At 46.5% G+C, this 13,939-nt stretch overlaps 1 protein-coding gene across 17 annotated transcripts in view; it reads right to left on the minus strand.

Annotated features, from left to right (window-relative positions):
- Window positions 1-13,939, minus strand: part of SVIL (supervillin) — a 232,382-nt gene that overhangs the window by 53,069 nt on the left and 165,374 nt on the right. For 9 of the 17 annotated variants that reach the window (XM_057304683.1, XM_057304684.1, XM_057304678.1 and 6 more), the window contains 9 exons: window positions 10,990-11,886; window positions 10,459-10,629; window positions 9,709-9,743; window positions 9,080-9,141; window positions 8,667-8,806; window positions 6,954-7,049; window positions 4,865-5,108; window positions 3,873-4,443; window positions 2,841-3,066 (listed from right to left, as the gene is read on the minus strand). In XM_057304683.1, the coding sequence (XP_057160666.1) occupies window positions 2,841-3,066; window positions 3,873-4,443; window positions 4,865-5,108; window positions 6,954-7,049; window positions 8,667-8,806; window positions 9,080-9,141; window positions 9,709-9,743; window positions 10,459-10,629; window positions 10,990-11,886 (2,442 nt within the window). The remainder of the gene's footprint in view (window positions 1-2,840; window positions 3,067-3,872; window positions 4,444-4,864; window positions 5,109-6,953; window positions 7,050-8,666; window positions 8,807-9,079; window positions 9,142-9,708; window positions 9,744-10,458; window positions 10,630-10,989; window positions 11,887-13,939) is intronic. The other 8 variants (XM_057304688.1, XM_057304691.1, XM_057304690.1 and 5 more) reach the window with 5 other exon arrangements.

Raw genomic sequence — 13,939 nt, forward strand, 5'->3', positions numbered from 1 at the left:
GAACACGTGAGTTGAGAATATTCATGCAGGAGGAGGGCGAATCTTTCTACGACCGTCGTCTTGCTAGCCTTTCTGCCTTCGGCTCAGTTTCCTAGTTGGAACACAGGCGAGCTGCTAACAGACCGGTGTGAGCGTGCGGCAGTCCCACCCCAGCTACCAAGGGGAAGTTGGAGACCAGCACCTGGGGTCGGTCCCATTGCCCCCATGGGCCTTAGTGGCCCTTGGAACCAAACCCCTCCTTTGGTAAAATGGGGCAGGCAGAAGAAGTTAAAATAAGGTTTGAAAGTTCTATGTTATGGGGCGCCTGGGTGGCTCAGTTGGTTAAGCATCTGTATTCAGCTCAGGTCATGATCCTGGAGTCCTGGGATCAAGCCCCGTGTTGGGCTCCCTGCAGGTCAGGGAGTCTGCTTCTTCCTCCACCCTGCTCCTTCTCTCACTCATTCTCTCTCAAATAAATAAATTCTTTTAAAAAATAAAAAAAATAAAAGTTCCATATTATATGTCACCTCGCAAAAGAAAAGGGAAAGCCCAGATAATAGATGAAGAGCGTTCTTATTTTAAATAGGGTAAGCTCCATTCGTTCTTTCAGAACAGAAGGGAGGGATCGGAGCCCCACCTCAGGAAAAACAATCATAGATGGACCGTAAGATGGGAAGATCACCAGCGATATATTTTCTATTAGCATTACCTATGACGAGCATAGCTGCGAATAAACGATGAGAGACACTTCTCTTAGAAAATACATTGCCAGTGACCTTTCCCCCTTATCTTGATGGTACTTTTATTTGTATTTTACTGAAAAATCAAAACCGTGAATCTTTACAGTCCGTCTGTGATTTTAAAAAAATATGTGTCTAAGAAAGTGCCCCCTCAACCTTTTTTTTTTTTTTTTTAAGGTTTTATTTGTTTATTTGACAGAGAGAGGGACAGCCAGCGAGAAAGGGAACACAAGCAGGGGGAGTGGGAGAGGAAGAAGCAGGCTCATAGCGGAGGAGCCTGATGTGGGGCTCGATCCCAGAACGCTGGGATCACTACCTGAGCCGAAGGCAGACGCTTAACGACTGAGCCACCCACGCACCCCCCTCAACCTTTTTTAAACATATATTTTAAAAAACTCAATAGCTGAAGTATTCCTTCCTATCATGGTTCTCAACAGATTGGGGTCAGGAGTCTCCTGGAGAGCATGAGAAGTTCTGTCTCCCACCGGCCACAAGGTGTCTGTACGCAACAGTAGATTTCAAACCCGCGTCCAGGCAGGTCACAGCAACCCTACGGCCACCCCTGAACTCCTCAGACCTCCGTGAGGCCGGGGTTAAGCTGCTGTGCCTTATGGCATTTCATTTTTTTTTAAAATGAGAACTCCACAAGTAGAATTAAAAATGCTTTCCGAAAGATACAGATAAACTCAAATTTACTAAAAACAGGCAGGTAAATTAAGAGTTACTGCATAGTGGATAGACACAAACCTTCTTCCTCAGAAGTCCTAAGTCCTAACAGACAGATTATACCCCAAGATGGGGAATCTCCTTTACGAGCCCGTGAAAGAAGGGGGCATACTGGTATTTTGCACTGGAATTTTACCCCAGGAATATTTTCTGATGTATAAAACACCTGAACTTATGTGTAAGTGACATTTGTCATTAATTCCCTTAAATGATGTCTCTTCCATCTCATCCAGCCAATTATCAGGAGTAGGATCTTTGGAATCAAAACTCTCTCTGGGCCAGGTTTCGGTGGAGGAGGAATTCATGCCAGCACAGGCCAGACAGCTTCTCTGATTCAAGACCTCACTCTCATTTAGCTGATGGGGTAACATCAGCCCCTTCATCTAAGGCCCGGCCCGGCAGTCTCATCTACCGTGAATTTTGAACAAGTGAAGACAAAAGTAAGTAAGATTTAACAATCTTATTAATTTGTGGGTTGAGAAAGGCTCCATCTATCTAACCTTTTATGAATCATGCTCAAAAAACCTGGCTTGAAAAACAGAATGAAGAATTTTGATAGTGGTTTGATATATACTCTCAGACAGTGCAAAACGTATCCAGAAAAATCAGAGTGGCCGCTGCCTGGCAGAGCAAGAGAGCTTCTGAGTGGCGAGAGGTGCTAAGGAAGGGTCCGGGTGGGCAGACTGGATGGTGGACACGGTTGTGCTGGTTACCCTGGAAAAGTACGAGATCTTTCTGCAGCCAGTCTTTTTATCGCTATGACATCTTTCGCTGCTTAATTCCACAGGGGCTAGAGGTTAACAAGGAAAATACAATCTGAAATATTTAGCTCCGTTTCCTTGTATCTGTCCCACTTAAACATACCCTTTCAATCCTCCATTAGTTTTTTGAATGAAATGAGGTTACAGTGTTACTTGATACTCCAATGTCATCTTTCATAGCTATTATCGGATATAAAATGTCTAAGCCCAGTTCAGAAGAATCCTCCGTTTCCCTTTCTGTAGGATAAACAACACTTAGATTCTAATCCCAAAGATGTCTGCCCCAAATATGGGTTTATCTTCCTTCCGTTTACATATACTTTACAAACAGTCACAAAGCCGTGCGTGCATTCAACTTGAAGCCATGTGTCTGACGGGGAAAGAGCCAAGATCTCTGCTCCCATCACGAGACAGTCAAAGAATTTCATTGGAAAAAAAGAAAACGGAACCCCAAACAACTGAAGCAAGCACTAGTCTGCATCTGAGTCGGAAACTGGCACTCCTCCAGCGTCACCACCCCCTATGTGTCCGGGCTCACGATGTCATCTCTGCCCATGACTTGGGGCTTTTGCTACGAGCAGCCTGTAAGCTCCATCCCCAACAGAATTCCTTCGCAGTCACTCAATCGTGTTACCTTTCTTTAATGGACATGGTTTTGCCGGCTGAATCGAGGATGCCCTCCACCGCGGGCACTTTGATCTCTCCGGCAGCGAACATGGCACACGGATTCCTGGAGTACTTCTCCTGCCCGGGTTCTGCAGGCTCTTGCTGCCTCCAGGACACGGGGGCTGCGGTCTGGGCCACAGTCTTCCCGGTAGCGGTGCCCGTCTGCTCAGAAGTGGGCTCCCCGAACTCTGCCGCTGGGAAGGAGAGGAGCCACGTCAGCACTCCCTCCTCCAGGCAGACATTCCTCCAGCTATTCACCCCCAGCGGCCGTGCACGCGGAGTGCAATCCGGGGGCGCAGGGGGGTTACCCAATCCACACGGATTCATGCAAATCTGTAGCACGCTATCCTCTGGGAGGAAAGCAATCTGCCCGGGAGCTTACTGCACAGCAGAGAGTTTTGTGACAACTCGTCTTTTCCTATGTGCAAGACACAGCTTTAACTACACACTACAGAGCATTTCTCCTCCTCCCAAACCATCCTTTTCACATTTCAAATGGCCGTAATCACACGCTGAAACCACCACGGTCACTTACACGCTATCGTTTTCTGTCAATGCAGAAAGACAACGAAAGCCCCAAGCAGTACAGCTTACTCGTCTGCATATCAGGACCGTGGAAGGAGTCTGGAACTCCACAGTCCTGGGTTCACGTCCTCATGCCCTGTGCTTACCCAGCCCTGTGGGGTCACCAGCTCATAAGAGGGGCCAACAGGGCTAGCAGGTCACGAGACTCTTATGTGAATTAATGTGCCCAAAGTCATCAAGAATCCTCGTCAGGATGTATGAGAGAGCTCCAAGTATTTCTACTGTTGAAAAATTGATTAACCCTCTGAACAGATCAGATTCAAGGGGAAAAGTAGGATTCACTCGTGATTTGTAACCGATACGAGTTGTAAACTGTCCTCCTACTTTAATCAAAAATAATCACAGACACACACAAGCAATCACGCAGACACCAGAAATCCAGGTGGTTTCTAAAACTTTCGAAGCAGTAACCTACCTCTTAGCGAAAACTTCCTCCTTGGGACATTCTCTACGTCAACCTTCTCTTCAAAGGGCTGCCTGTCCTTCAAGTCCGGGCTCCCCTGTGTGATGCTTTTTCCCATGGAGAATTCCTTCAGTTCATCCCCAAAGTGGGCGATGGGAGGAGGAGCTATTTCCAGGCTGCCCTTTCTCGGAACCGCGTATTTGGGTCCCTTACGGCTGTCTCCTTCCCGGACTCTGTTAAAGGTGGGGCAGGATGGCTCTGCTTCCTCAAAGGACCCATACTTTTTACTACCATTGCCACCTGCCAAGACTCTCTTGCTTTCTGTCTCTCCAAACTCTCTCAACATTCCTCTGCTCGCACTACTCTCTGCTGAAGGCTGCCAGGCTTGGGACTTCAGAATGCTTCTAATCGGAGAATCTGAATTTTCTATGGAAGAAGGAAACTTATAGTCGGTGGCACTCATGTCGTCCACAGATGGCTTTGTCCGAAGATCCCCTGCGTACATCGGTGTGACCGTAGATGCCATGGTGGACACAGATGTGTTAACAGTAGGTGAGAAAGGAATAAGCTTTCCACTTTGCACCTGGGAGGACACAGTTGAAGTGCAAAAAGCTGATTCAAAAATACTATCTACATGAATCCCGGTTTACGGATTGACATAGAATGAACTAGTACGTTCGGTGCAGTTTCACTGCACGTCGCAGGAAGACGTATTTTATATCATGCATCTCATCAATCAAAATCATCTGGGTGAAAAGCAGATTGTGCATCCCATATTACTCTCCATAAAGGACTCATTCCAGATGATCTCAGCAAGCAAATTACGAAAACGAGAAAAGAAAAAGGTACTTGGCATGACTATCTTTCTTAGGAAAGAAGTTATTACCAAATTCCCGACAGGTAACACAGTTTACCACCTTCATTCTATCTAGAAGCCCACACAGTGGTCCTATATTTTAAGAACATACCCACCCACAGACCGGGATTCGATCACAGCTACCCACCTGTTCCACTTCTCCAAGCGTGACCGGCTGAGTTTGATAGCGAGCATTCATTCTCCTCTGTCTCATGTCTATTCTGTTTCGGGTAGAAATAGCTTTTGAGACCGGCTGGGACAATTTGTTAAACAAGGCCAACTTCTCCGCTAAGCTTAGAGTGGAGGAGTCAGGTTCACCTTGTTCAGCAGAATCTTTGCCCTCGTTTGCCTGGTCTCTGGCTAAAGCTTTGTGGTGAGCAGATGCCTGTAATCTGAAAGGGATACAAAATCAGTGACACAGAGAAACACAAACAAAAGCCCACTGCTGCATAGGGAGTATTAGCTCTCTTCTACGCGTCACTTAATTTTGAAAAGGACTGATTTCTCCCTACAGGAACGTTACGACAGGTGTAGGCACCGTTCAGCTATTAACAAGCCTGTGACTGGCAGAGGAGGCTGGAGACACTGGCATTACCAATTTCAGCGAGAGCAGAACTTTCTCTCTGAATTATTTCTAAAAAGTGAATTTCCTCTTTAAGGAACTGAAGTCAGCTTGGATATGCCTTATCTTACAGAGACAGTGTATCGTGGTATCAACAACAAACAAGGCTAAAAGGGAATCCCAAGGCATTACCTATGGCATGTCTAGACAGTATCTAAATACGTGGTTTAGGGGCATCTGGGTGGCTCAGGCGGTTGAGCGTCTGACTCTTGGTTTCGGCTCAGGTCATGATCTCAGGGACGTGAGATCGAGCCCCGCGTCAGGATCTGCCCTCAGCACAGAGCCTGCTCGAGATTCCTTTTCTCCGTCTTCCTCTGCCTCCATCACCCACCCCCCTCACTCTCTGTCTCTCCTTCTCAAATAAATAAATAAATCTTTTAAAAAAATAAACATGCAGTTCAGAGGTATTCTTTTCATTTTATAGAACTAGGAAATAACATAGTCCTTCTGTCAACAACATATCTGTAACAAGGAGTTTCAATTTGCAGTTGCTAAACACAAATGGATCGATTTTAAAGATTCCTTCCCTCCTTCAGAGCAGCATTCCCTCATAGCTTTCTACCAGTTTTCTAAAAGGCCCTTGGATCTGTACCTCCCAGGAACTTGAAAAGTGAAGAACACTTCAGGGGCTGCTAAATCCCTCCAACTTCCGGGTGGAGGAGAAGGTCCCCGGTTACCAGGTCACAGTGGATCTTGGAAGGTTTATGACAACGTAGGTTGAGGCCACTGGCAAATCCAGTTCTCAAGCCCAGCGGATACTATATTCTGTCTGCACTCTAATCAATCACCAGTTCACAAGTTTCCCCAGAGTAAGGAGCAGTGTTGGCGTTCCAGGGCATCGCGAGGATGGCCACAAAGGCAACCCAAGTCTTACGTGTTTCCGAGGCGTAGCTCAGAGCAAGGAAAGCAATGCCCACCTACTTCCCCGGACAGACCCCTGCTTCTGGGTGGGGCCAGATCTATTTCTGCACTGCCCTTTGCTTTCTTTTAACCTTATTTTTGGCCCATGTGTTTTGGCCCCTCACAGGAAAACAGGGGATACCTACATGCCCTAAGGACATACTTTCAAAACAACACAATTCAAAGCTTAGTAGTAAAACATCTAAGTTCAGACACCATAAACGATTATTGTCTCAATCCCAAAAAGTCATGGCTTTGTCTCTATGTTAGAAACAGACAGGGTTGTTTCTAGTGTGTATTAATGACTCCAAGTGCTTACAAAAACCAGGGTATTACTGGAATTTCAACAATCATGTCGATTCCTCAGTTTCCTATTAATCTTTATTAAGTGCTAGTAATTTAGATGGAGGATGACATTTCTTAGGGATGACCATGATTACGAAAAACAGAGACAAAACAAATGGATGAGTGAGTTAGTGTGATCCTAGTTCCAATACATGATGTAAGCAGGGAGATGAAAGGTTCCGTCATGCAGGGCCTGCGCGAAGGTAGCAGCGTCTCGCGCTACGACGAAACAAAATGGCACCCATCCCCACGGCAACTCGTTGCACTGACTCATTTCTCAAACACATGAAAGGCATTCAGGACTATGAGATGCATCTGCTGTCTAGGACCTTTGCCCTGAGGGCCGCATGCAGCTACTTCTGTCCAGTACCTGGCCGGCTGCACAGTGCTCTTAGCTACACTGGGACTAGGAAGTCCTGCCATTACAGGCTGGGAGGCCACAGGGCACGAAGCAGGGATAGGTTCACTTTAAAGGCAATTGCCAAAGAAGGAACATTCATGAGGAGAGAGAAGAAAAGAAGCATTAAAGGAAAACGTAGTTTTTAATTCAGAAACAGTAAATAAATATTTTAACAAAATTATTTACCAAGTATTCTGGGGGAGATTACAAAAGAACTCGAAAAGCAATTACAAACTTAGGAAATAAGAGACAGAGGCGACGCAAAGGATACACGGACTAGGACTAGGTTTTTAAAGCTTGGAAAGGATTTACCCTCACTTCAGAATAAACGTCCTGGTTTTTAACGATAACTTCAGAAAACGCTAATATCAACTACCACCAAATCGGTAGATTAGGTTCGTGTTTCAGAATGTTGTTCTCAATCGATTTTGCGAGAAATTAGTATCCTCCTATAACCTACACGCACATCAAAGTAGCTTCAGGGAGCCTCACGAGGCGATCATTTGCGTTTATGTTTGCTGTCTGCTCGCATGAGTAGTTGCTTCTTGGTAGAAAACAGCCCCTCAAATATTAAGAAACCAGAAGAGCTGATTTGCTAAGAGTTCCTAAGGAACAGGAGAAGCGTTCCTGCACAAATACACCGCGGAGCTGAGGAACAGCTGGGTAAGGGAGGGAAGCGGCTACTCTAACGGCGGGCCACAGGTGCGGGCTGTGACCACACTTCTCTGGGGACAGCCGCGCCCTGAATGAGACGCGTGTGCCCTCTTCAGGAAGACTGCGTGTGCGTCCAGGGGAAGCCCGAAAACCATTTTTAAGAACCCAATAAAAGTTTTCACTTGATTGAAGCAATTATCTCTGAATGAATCACGTTGGAAAATTCATTCTGAACCTATTGGAACGGACCACTCAAGTATTGGAAAGTCATCAAACTTCCAAAGAATTGTTTAAGTTTTTCGGTGATTATTTAAAAACAAATTTAGGGGCGCCTGGGTGGCACAGCGGTTAAGCGTCTGCCTTCGGCTCAGGGCGTGATCCCGGTGTTACGGGATCGAGCCCCACATCAGGCTCCTCCGCTGTGAGCCTGCTTCTTCCTCTCCCACTCCCCCTGCTTGTGTTCCCTCTCTCGCTGGCTGTCTCTATCTCTGTCGAATAAATAAATAAAATCTTAAAAAGAAAAATAAAAACAAATTTAGAGAAAACCCTCAAGCCCTTTATCTTTTTGAGATATCTGCTGAAATATTTATGGATGAAATGATATCTGGGGTTTGCCCGAAAATGTTGCAGGAGGACAGGGGAAGTGGACGGACTGTTGCAAGAGCAAGACCAGCAGGGCTGCCGGCCGTTGAAACTGGGTGGTCAGTACATGGGGGCTCATTATAATAGTACGCTCATGGTTTAAATTTTCCATTGTAAAAAAAAATTCAGAAAGGCACAGAGCAAAAAAATTAAAATTCCTCTTGAGGTTTTTCTAGGAGATACAACAGGCAACTCACCCCGTCACAAAGTTCAGAGAAACCAGAGTAAGGAAAATCCCAAAGTACCAACGTCTCTGTGGCATCTAACCAAACCCTCTCCCGATCGCTTCATTTGTACTCAAAAAGTCTTCAAATCTTTTTCTTTCTTTTTTTTTTCTTTCAAGAAGACATTTCAGCCAAGGCCAAGAGGTCACCAGGGGGGACTTACGTGGCTGCAATGGCCACTTCCTCGGTGGTAACGGGCTGGGTGTGGGATCTGTCCTGGAGCCGCCGCAGCCTTTGCTCCACGGCCGCATTTCTGGAGCGTCGCTTTGGAACGTTTTTCTCATCAAATGATTTTTCCATTTCCTAAGATCAGAAACAATGCGGAATCCTTATACGTTTGAGGAAAGGGCACTGGGGACACAGTGTCTCTGCTTTGTCCCCCCACAGGGCCCCCTGGAGGGACCCCCTGCGAGGCACGCATCCTTCTCAGAAGAGTGCACCTGCGCGGGGTCGGCGGGTGGTCACGCCAGCCAGGGGCTCAGACAGACGCACAGGGGCCAGGGCGAGGCGGCCCGCAGGGGCCCCGTGCAGGGAGCAGGGGGACGGTTTTGCCTCAAGCCCTTCGCCACACCTTACCCTGAAAAGCAGCCTCTTGGCAGCGACACTCAGCTTGGCTCGTTCGTCTACGTTTTCTTCATCTGTAAAAGGCCACAAAATAAAAACTGAACATCATCAGAAAAATACAGGTGGAGTCTCCGAAAAGTTTCCCAAGGCTGACCTGGAAATCCTTTGAATCTAAGAACGGATGTACCAAAAATTACAATTGGCAATATATTCCCCCTGGAGGGATCCCATTCTTCTGCTCAGTGAGAGGTGCTAATTTCCATTGCAATTAACCAGACAAAACTCTGGACAGGAATTTTGTATGACAATGCTTGAACAATTGAGGTTTAAGAGCAGATTTTATGAAAGGAATTTCTCTTCTTTATGGTTACAACGTAATAACGAGAAATTAACAACAAAAAGCTGTTGTTTTAGCAAATCAGTTGTTTTACTATTATTCTTTCCACAGTTCTAACTCTCTCAAAAAGAAGGAAAAGCTCACCCGAGAATCTCAAGTAGGTTTTATTAGATTCACAGAAAGGAAACCCGCAGAAAAGAAATCGGTATGCTCCATGATCTCATCCTCTAAAAAACCAAAATCTTACAGAAACCTAATCTGGGTGAGATGATAGAAAAGTGGCAAAAAGAAAACAGATACTTGCCCTCAGCAGCTGGCATTTCTGAATGCGAAGCAGACCTAGGAAAGACATTAGGCAAATAATAATAACAAAAAATTAGCCGGTGGGAATAGAAGATCCAAATAAATCATCAGATTAAAAGTAAAAGTAAAAACAAAAGTAAAATTTCAATTGCCCTCTTTTAAAGACTAGCATCCTGCTAGCAATTCCCATTGTGAATACACAGGTACAGGTGTTAATGGACACGGCAGAGTGCGTGTGCACAGAACCCAGCCAGGGGCACACCTCGTGGAGACAAACCAGAGCCGAGTGGGACTTATCAAACACGACCGGTCACTTTGCAGACAAACCTCATCATCTCTCTGCATAAGCATATGATCGTGTAAAATTCAGATATGACACGGAGACAGACATTTATAAGATTAATATAAAATCCCTACTTCTTTGCACTGGAAAATCTGGTGAATACTCACTGTGGATTCTAATTTAACAAGGGCATTAAGAAATGAAAAACAGTAAATGAAGAGAAATCATGCGTCTCACTTCCCACCATCTGAATGCAATGTGAAACTGCGTTGCAGTACTGATGTCACGGGCAGCATTTTTTAAAAACACGTGTATACAAGCCACACAAATATCTCTTACAGAAACGATGGAGAAAAGATGGAATCGCCACATCCCATGTAAACAGCGCCAGGACCATCACCGTGGGAAAATCCTGTACGATGGCTTTTACGTTCCTAGACTACAGAACTTCACAGCACGCATGCCTACCTATCCGATTCCTTTCGTTCTGCTGAGGTTATAGGTTGAGTTCTAAATCTCTCGGAAGTTTTCCTACTTTCACCAGGAGAAAAATAGCGTCTTGGTTTCCGGGACCCTCTTTCCCGTTCCACACCGGTAGGCAAGCCAACGCCTTCGGTTGACCTCTCCACCCGGGGTTGGCTTTTAGCATCATTGGGAGGGAGTGTACGGAAGGGAAACGAGAGACAGAGAGAGAGAATAGAGCAAAGGTTTATGCATCTCAGTGAGGCAAGGCCCAGACACCGCCAAATCCCGCTGCATGCCCCGAGCATGCACTTCAAGGCGGCGGCGCATTCCAGCGACCCCGTCCGGTAGCTCCCCATTAGTAGGCAGAAGCAGAATGGTAGTTTCTGAGCCATGTCCCGTACGGCCTGCCCTGCACACTGGTGAGCTAAGCTAATAGGAGGACTCAATGCAGGACACAACACAAGTTGAGAAGTGAATAATTCTGCCAAGGACGTGCAAGTGACCCATCAGGAGGACGTTTGAAACATCACCTACAGTTCGGGTTTCTTGCTGGCATTGACAGACTCCAGAAATGCATTTCGGAGCTGGGCGACAGAGACCTTGGTGTCCAGCATGCCGAGTTCCGGCGGTGGCCCTTCAGCTTTGCAACTCCGCGGCTCCGGTTCTTGCTTGGACGCGGGGTCCTGGCACTTCAGGGCCTGCAGCTGAGGGGGGCCCGTGTAGTCAGACAGCGAGCGGGTGAGGACCTTGCGTTTCTTCGTCACGACTTCCTTTCTGTGGCCCGTCGCCCTGGCCTCTTGGGACACGGGCTGGCTCTGAACATACAAGACCACTTCTTGTCTGCTTATTCTCTCAGGGGGTTGTTGCTGAGCTGGAGGCGGGTGTGCCAGGCTCTCTGGTTCCTCCTGATGTTCTGAGGTGGCCGTGCTGACGGCAGGCTCGGCGAACTCTTCGTTTCCAGAGGGGTCTCCGTGGCTTCTCGTACGCCCGTGATCCTCCAAAGCCAAAAGTGATTTCCTGCTTTTCTCGAGAGCTTCGGTGAAGAGCGAACCTTCCTCTGCTTGCGATTCACAAATATGGAGAACTGGGGTATCCCTTCTCTCACTTTCTAGAACCTTCAAGGTGCCAGGCTTTCTGACATTCTGGGTGGCGGACCCCCCCCAGCTGCATTCAGATACATTTTCTGGGATCTCTGAGGTCACCAGCGTGGCCGTGTGAACGGGGTCTGCCGGCTGGACATAGCCTCGGATGGGCTGTCGCGCGGAGCTGGCTGCCTTGCTCGAGACCCTATCAAAGGCCGAATTTTCTGACTGAAAGGACGAGCAATGGACGGGCACTGGCTGATGTCTCCTCTGAGTGAAGGGCTCGGAGGCCACCTCGGGGCTGCTGCGAGCACTCTCCTCTTTCACCATTTTTTCTCTAACCTTAACTCTTTAAGAAAGAAAAAGGATTTAAGTTGCAAAGTGCAGCGAGTGCCTCACGGGGAGAAAGCATGCGTGGACCTTACATCGCCTGTGACTGGAGATCCACCCAAAGGCAGAACCACTGGGGACAATGCATTTCTGGTGGCCACTGTCAGAAACCCACGGCCTGCCGCGTGAACGATTTCGAGTTTCCAACTGTGCTGGTGTGGCGCCAGGCTTAAAGCTGAGATGGCTCAGATGCCATCCTGGGGGAGAAGGGATGCCTTCCGACTCAATGAATGACCAGAAGCCACAGAAAAATCCGTTACTATCCGCCACCAGTATGCATGAGGGCAACCGAGGCTGCCGTGGGAATCCGTAAAGCCTCTGCACATATGGGCCCCGTGTGTGGACTCTGGGGGGGGGGGGTTCCAGGTATACACACACCCACTGACCAAACGTAATTTCACTGTCTCCTGGAAATGTAAGAACATTGGTGACTTTTAAAAAAATTTTTTTAATTGAGCTCCAGATACAGCAAACAATCACCCCTTTCAAGCACTGGACTAAACATTCCCAAGCTTTTTCATGCAATGCAGACTGTATTCATTCATTCCTAAGACACGTGACCGGTTTGGACATCATTACTACTAGCCATTGTAGCCCCAAGAATGTTAGAGGAAAGATATTTGTTGAAAGAACAGACTGAACGTTTGCTCCCCTTTGGAACTGCTATTAGGCCCTTAGATAAAAACTCATGTGAAAAGAGATTGCTCTCGTTTCTAGAGCTATTTAAATGTCTGAGAGCAAAACTGAAATCCAGTTTAAAGCTACAAACCTTTTTCTATCACTGCAGAAGCCCAGGAGCCCAGTGCTCTGGCTGGGGGCACCTGGGAGACCTGGGTTCAAAACTGCCTCAGCCAGTTCTAGCTGTGTGGTCGGAGGCCACTTACCTGGCTCAGTTGCCTTGCTTTTTCAATGGAAATCACAGCGACAAAATGCAATGCGATGTTGGCAAACATGGATCGCTTAGTACTTCGCAAAGAGTAACCATTTAATAGTGTTAGCTAGGATTTATCTTTGCCTTCTGAAATGCCACGTAGTGAGAAAGGAAAAACCACTGAACTTGTTTAAGAATGGACTACTACTTGGCAATAATCCTTAAAAAGTAAAACACATTTTTGGAGTGGGAAAAGTGATTTCTTGGGGGATCTAAACCTTCATTTATGGAAGATTAGTCAGCAAAAATAATTATTTACGACAGATGGTTTAGAAGAGAATATTTCTATAAATTACAAATGCACCCTGCTAAATTTGATATAAACGCCTCCGTGTTTTTCAACATCGGATGCAGGATATCCATGTATATTTTGTTAACAAAAAATGAAAGACACACATAAAAGGCAGTCACCATGAACAATTCAGGAGGGGAAAAAAAAAAAAAGCTTTCCGTGTTGTTATTTTTCCCAGAGACTAGCCAGTGTTGGAGGTTTTCATATTTATAAGCTTTGTTAATCAAAAGAAGACTGAAATGTGGTTCAAGTTCCCCCGTGGAATGTGTCCTTCTAATCAGAGACAATCTGAATGTTGTCCTCAGCTGAGAACAAAGTGACTGTTAGAAACTCAGTATATGGGTGCTTTGTCCTGCCAGAGACTTATTCATTCTTACTCCTTCCATCTCTCCCTGCCCCCAACCTTAAAAATGAAATGATAGGGGGTTTTTTGTCTGCCTTTAAAACCACACGCCCTAAGTGCAACTGGTGAAAATTAACTATTGGTTTAGAGACGAGGAGACGTGAAAAGGAGGAGGCTGGAAGCACTGGGTGGGAGGAGGGGGTGTTGACCAGATGGGGTACTAGCTGGTTAGTTAGTGTGACTCAAGAAGAGAACAACCGAGGGGCTCTTCGCTACTGCCCCCACTCGACGGTGTGCAGGTTGGTGAGGAAGGAGAGAAGCAAGAAGTGTCATCAAAAAGATTTTCAAAAAAAGGAAAAACGAGGAGGGGGAAATACTATTAGCAGGGATTAGGGCAATCAGAGGAGAAAAGCAAACGTTCAAAAAGTAACTTCCAGCAGCCCCCT

Source organism: Ursus arctos, unplaced genomic scaffold (assembly GCF_023065955.2).
Source record: "Ursus arctos isolate Adak ecotype North America unplaced genomic scaffold, UrsArc2.0 scaffold_30, whole genome shotgun sequence".
Lineage (NCBI taxonomy): Eukaryota > Metazoa > Chordata > Mammalia > Carnivora > Ursidae > Ursus > Ursus arctos.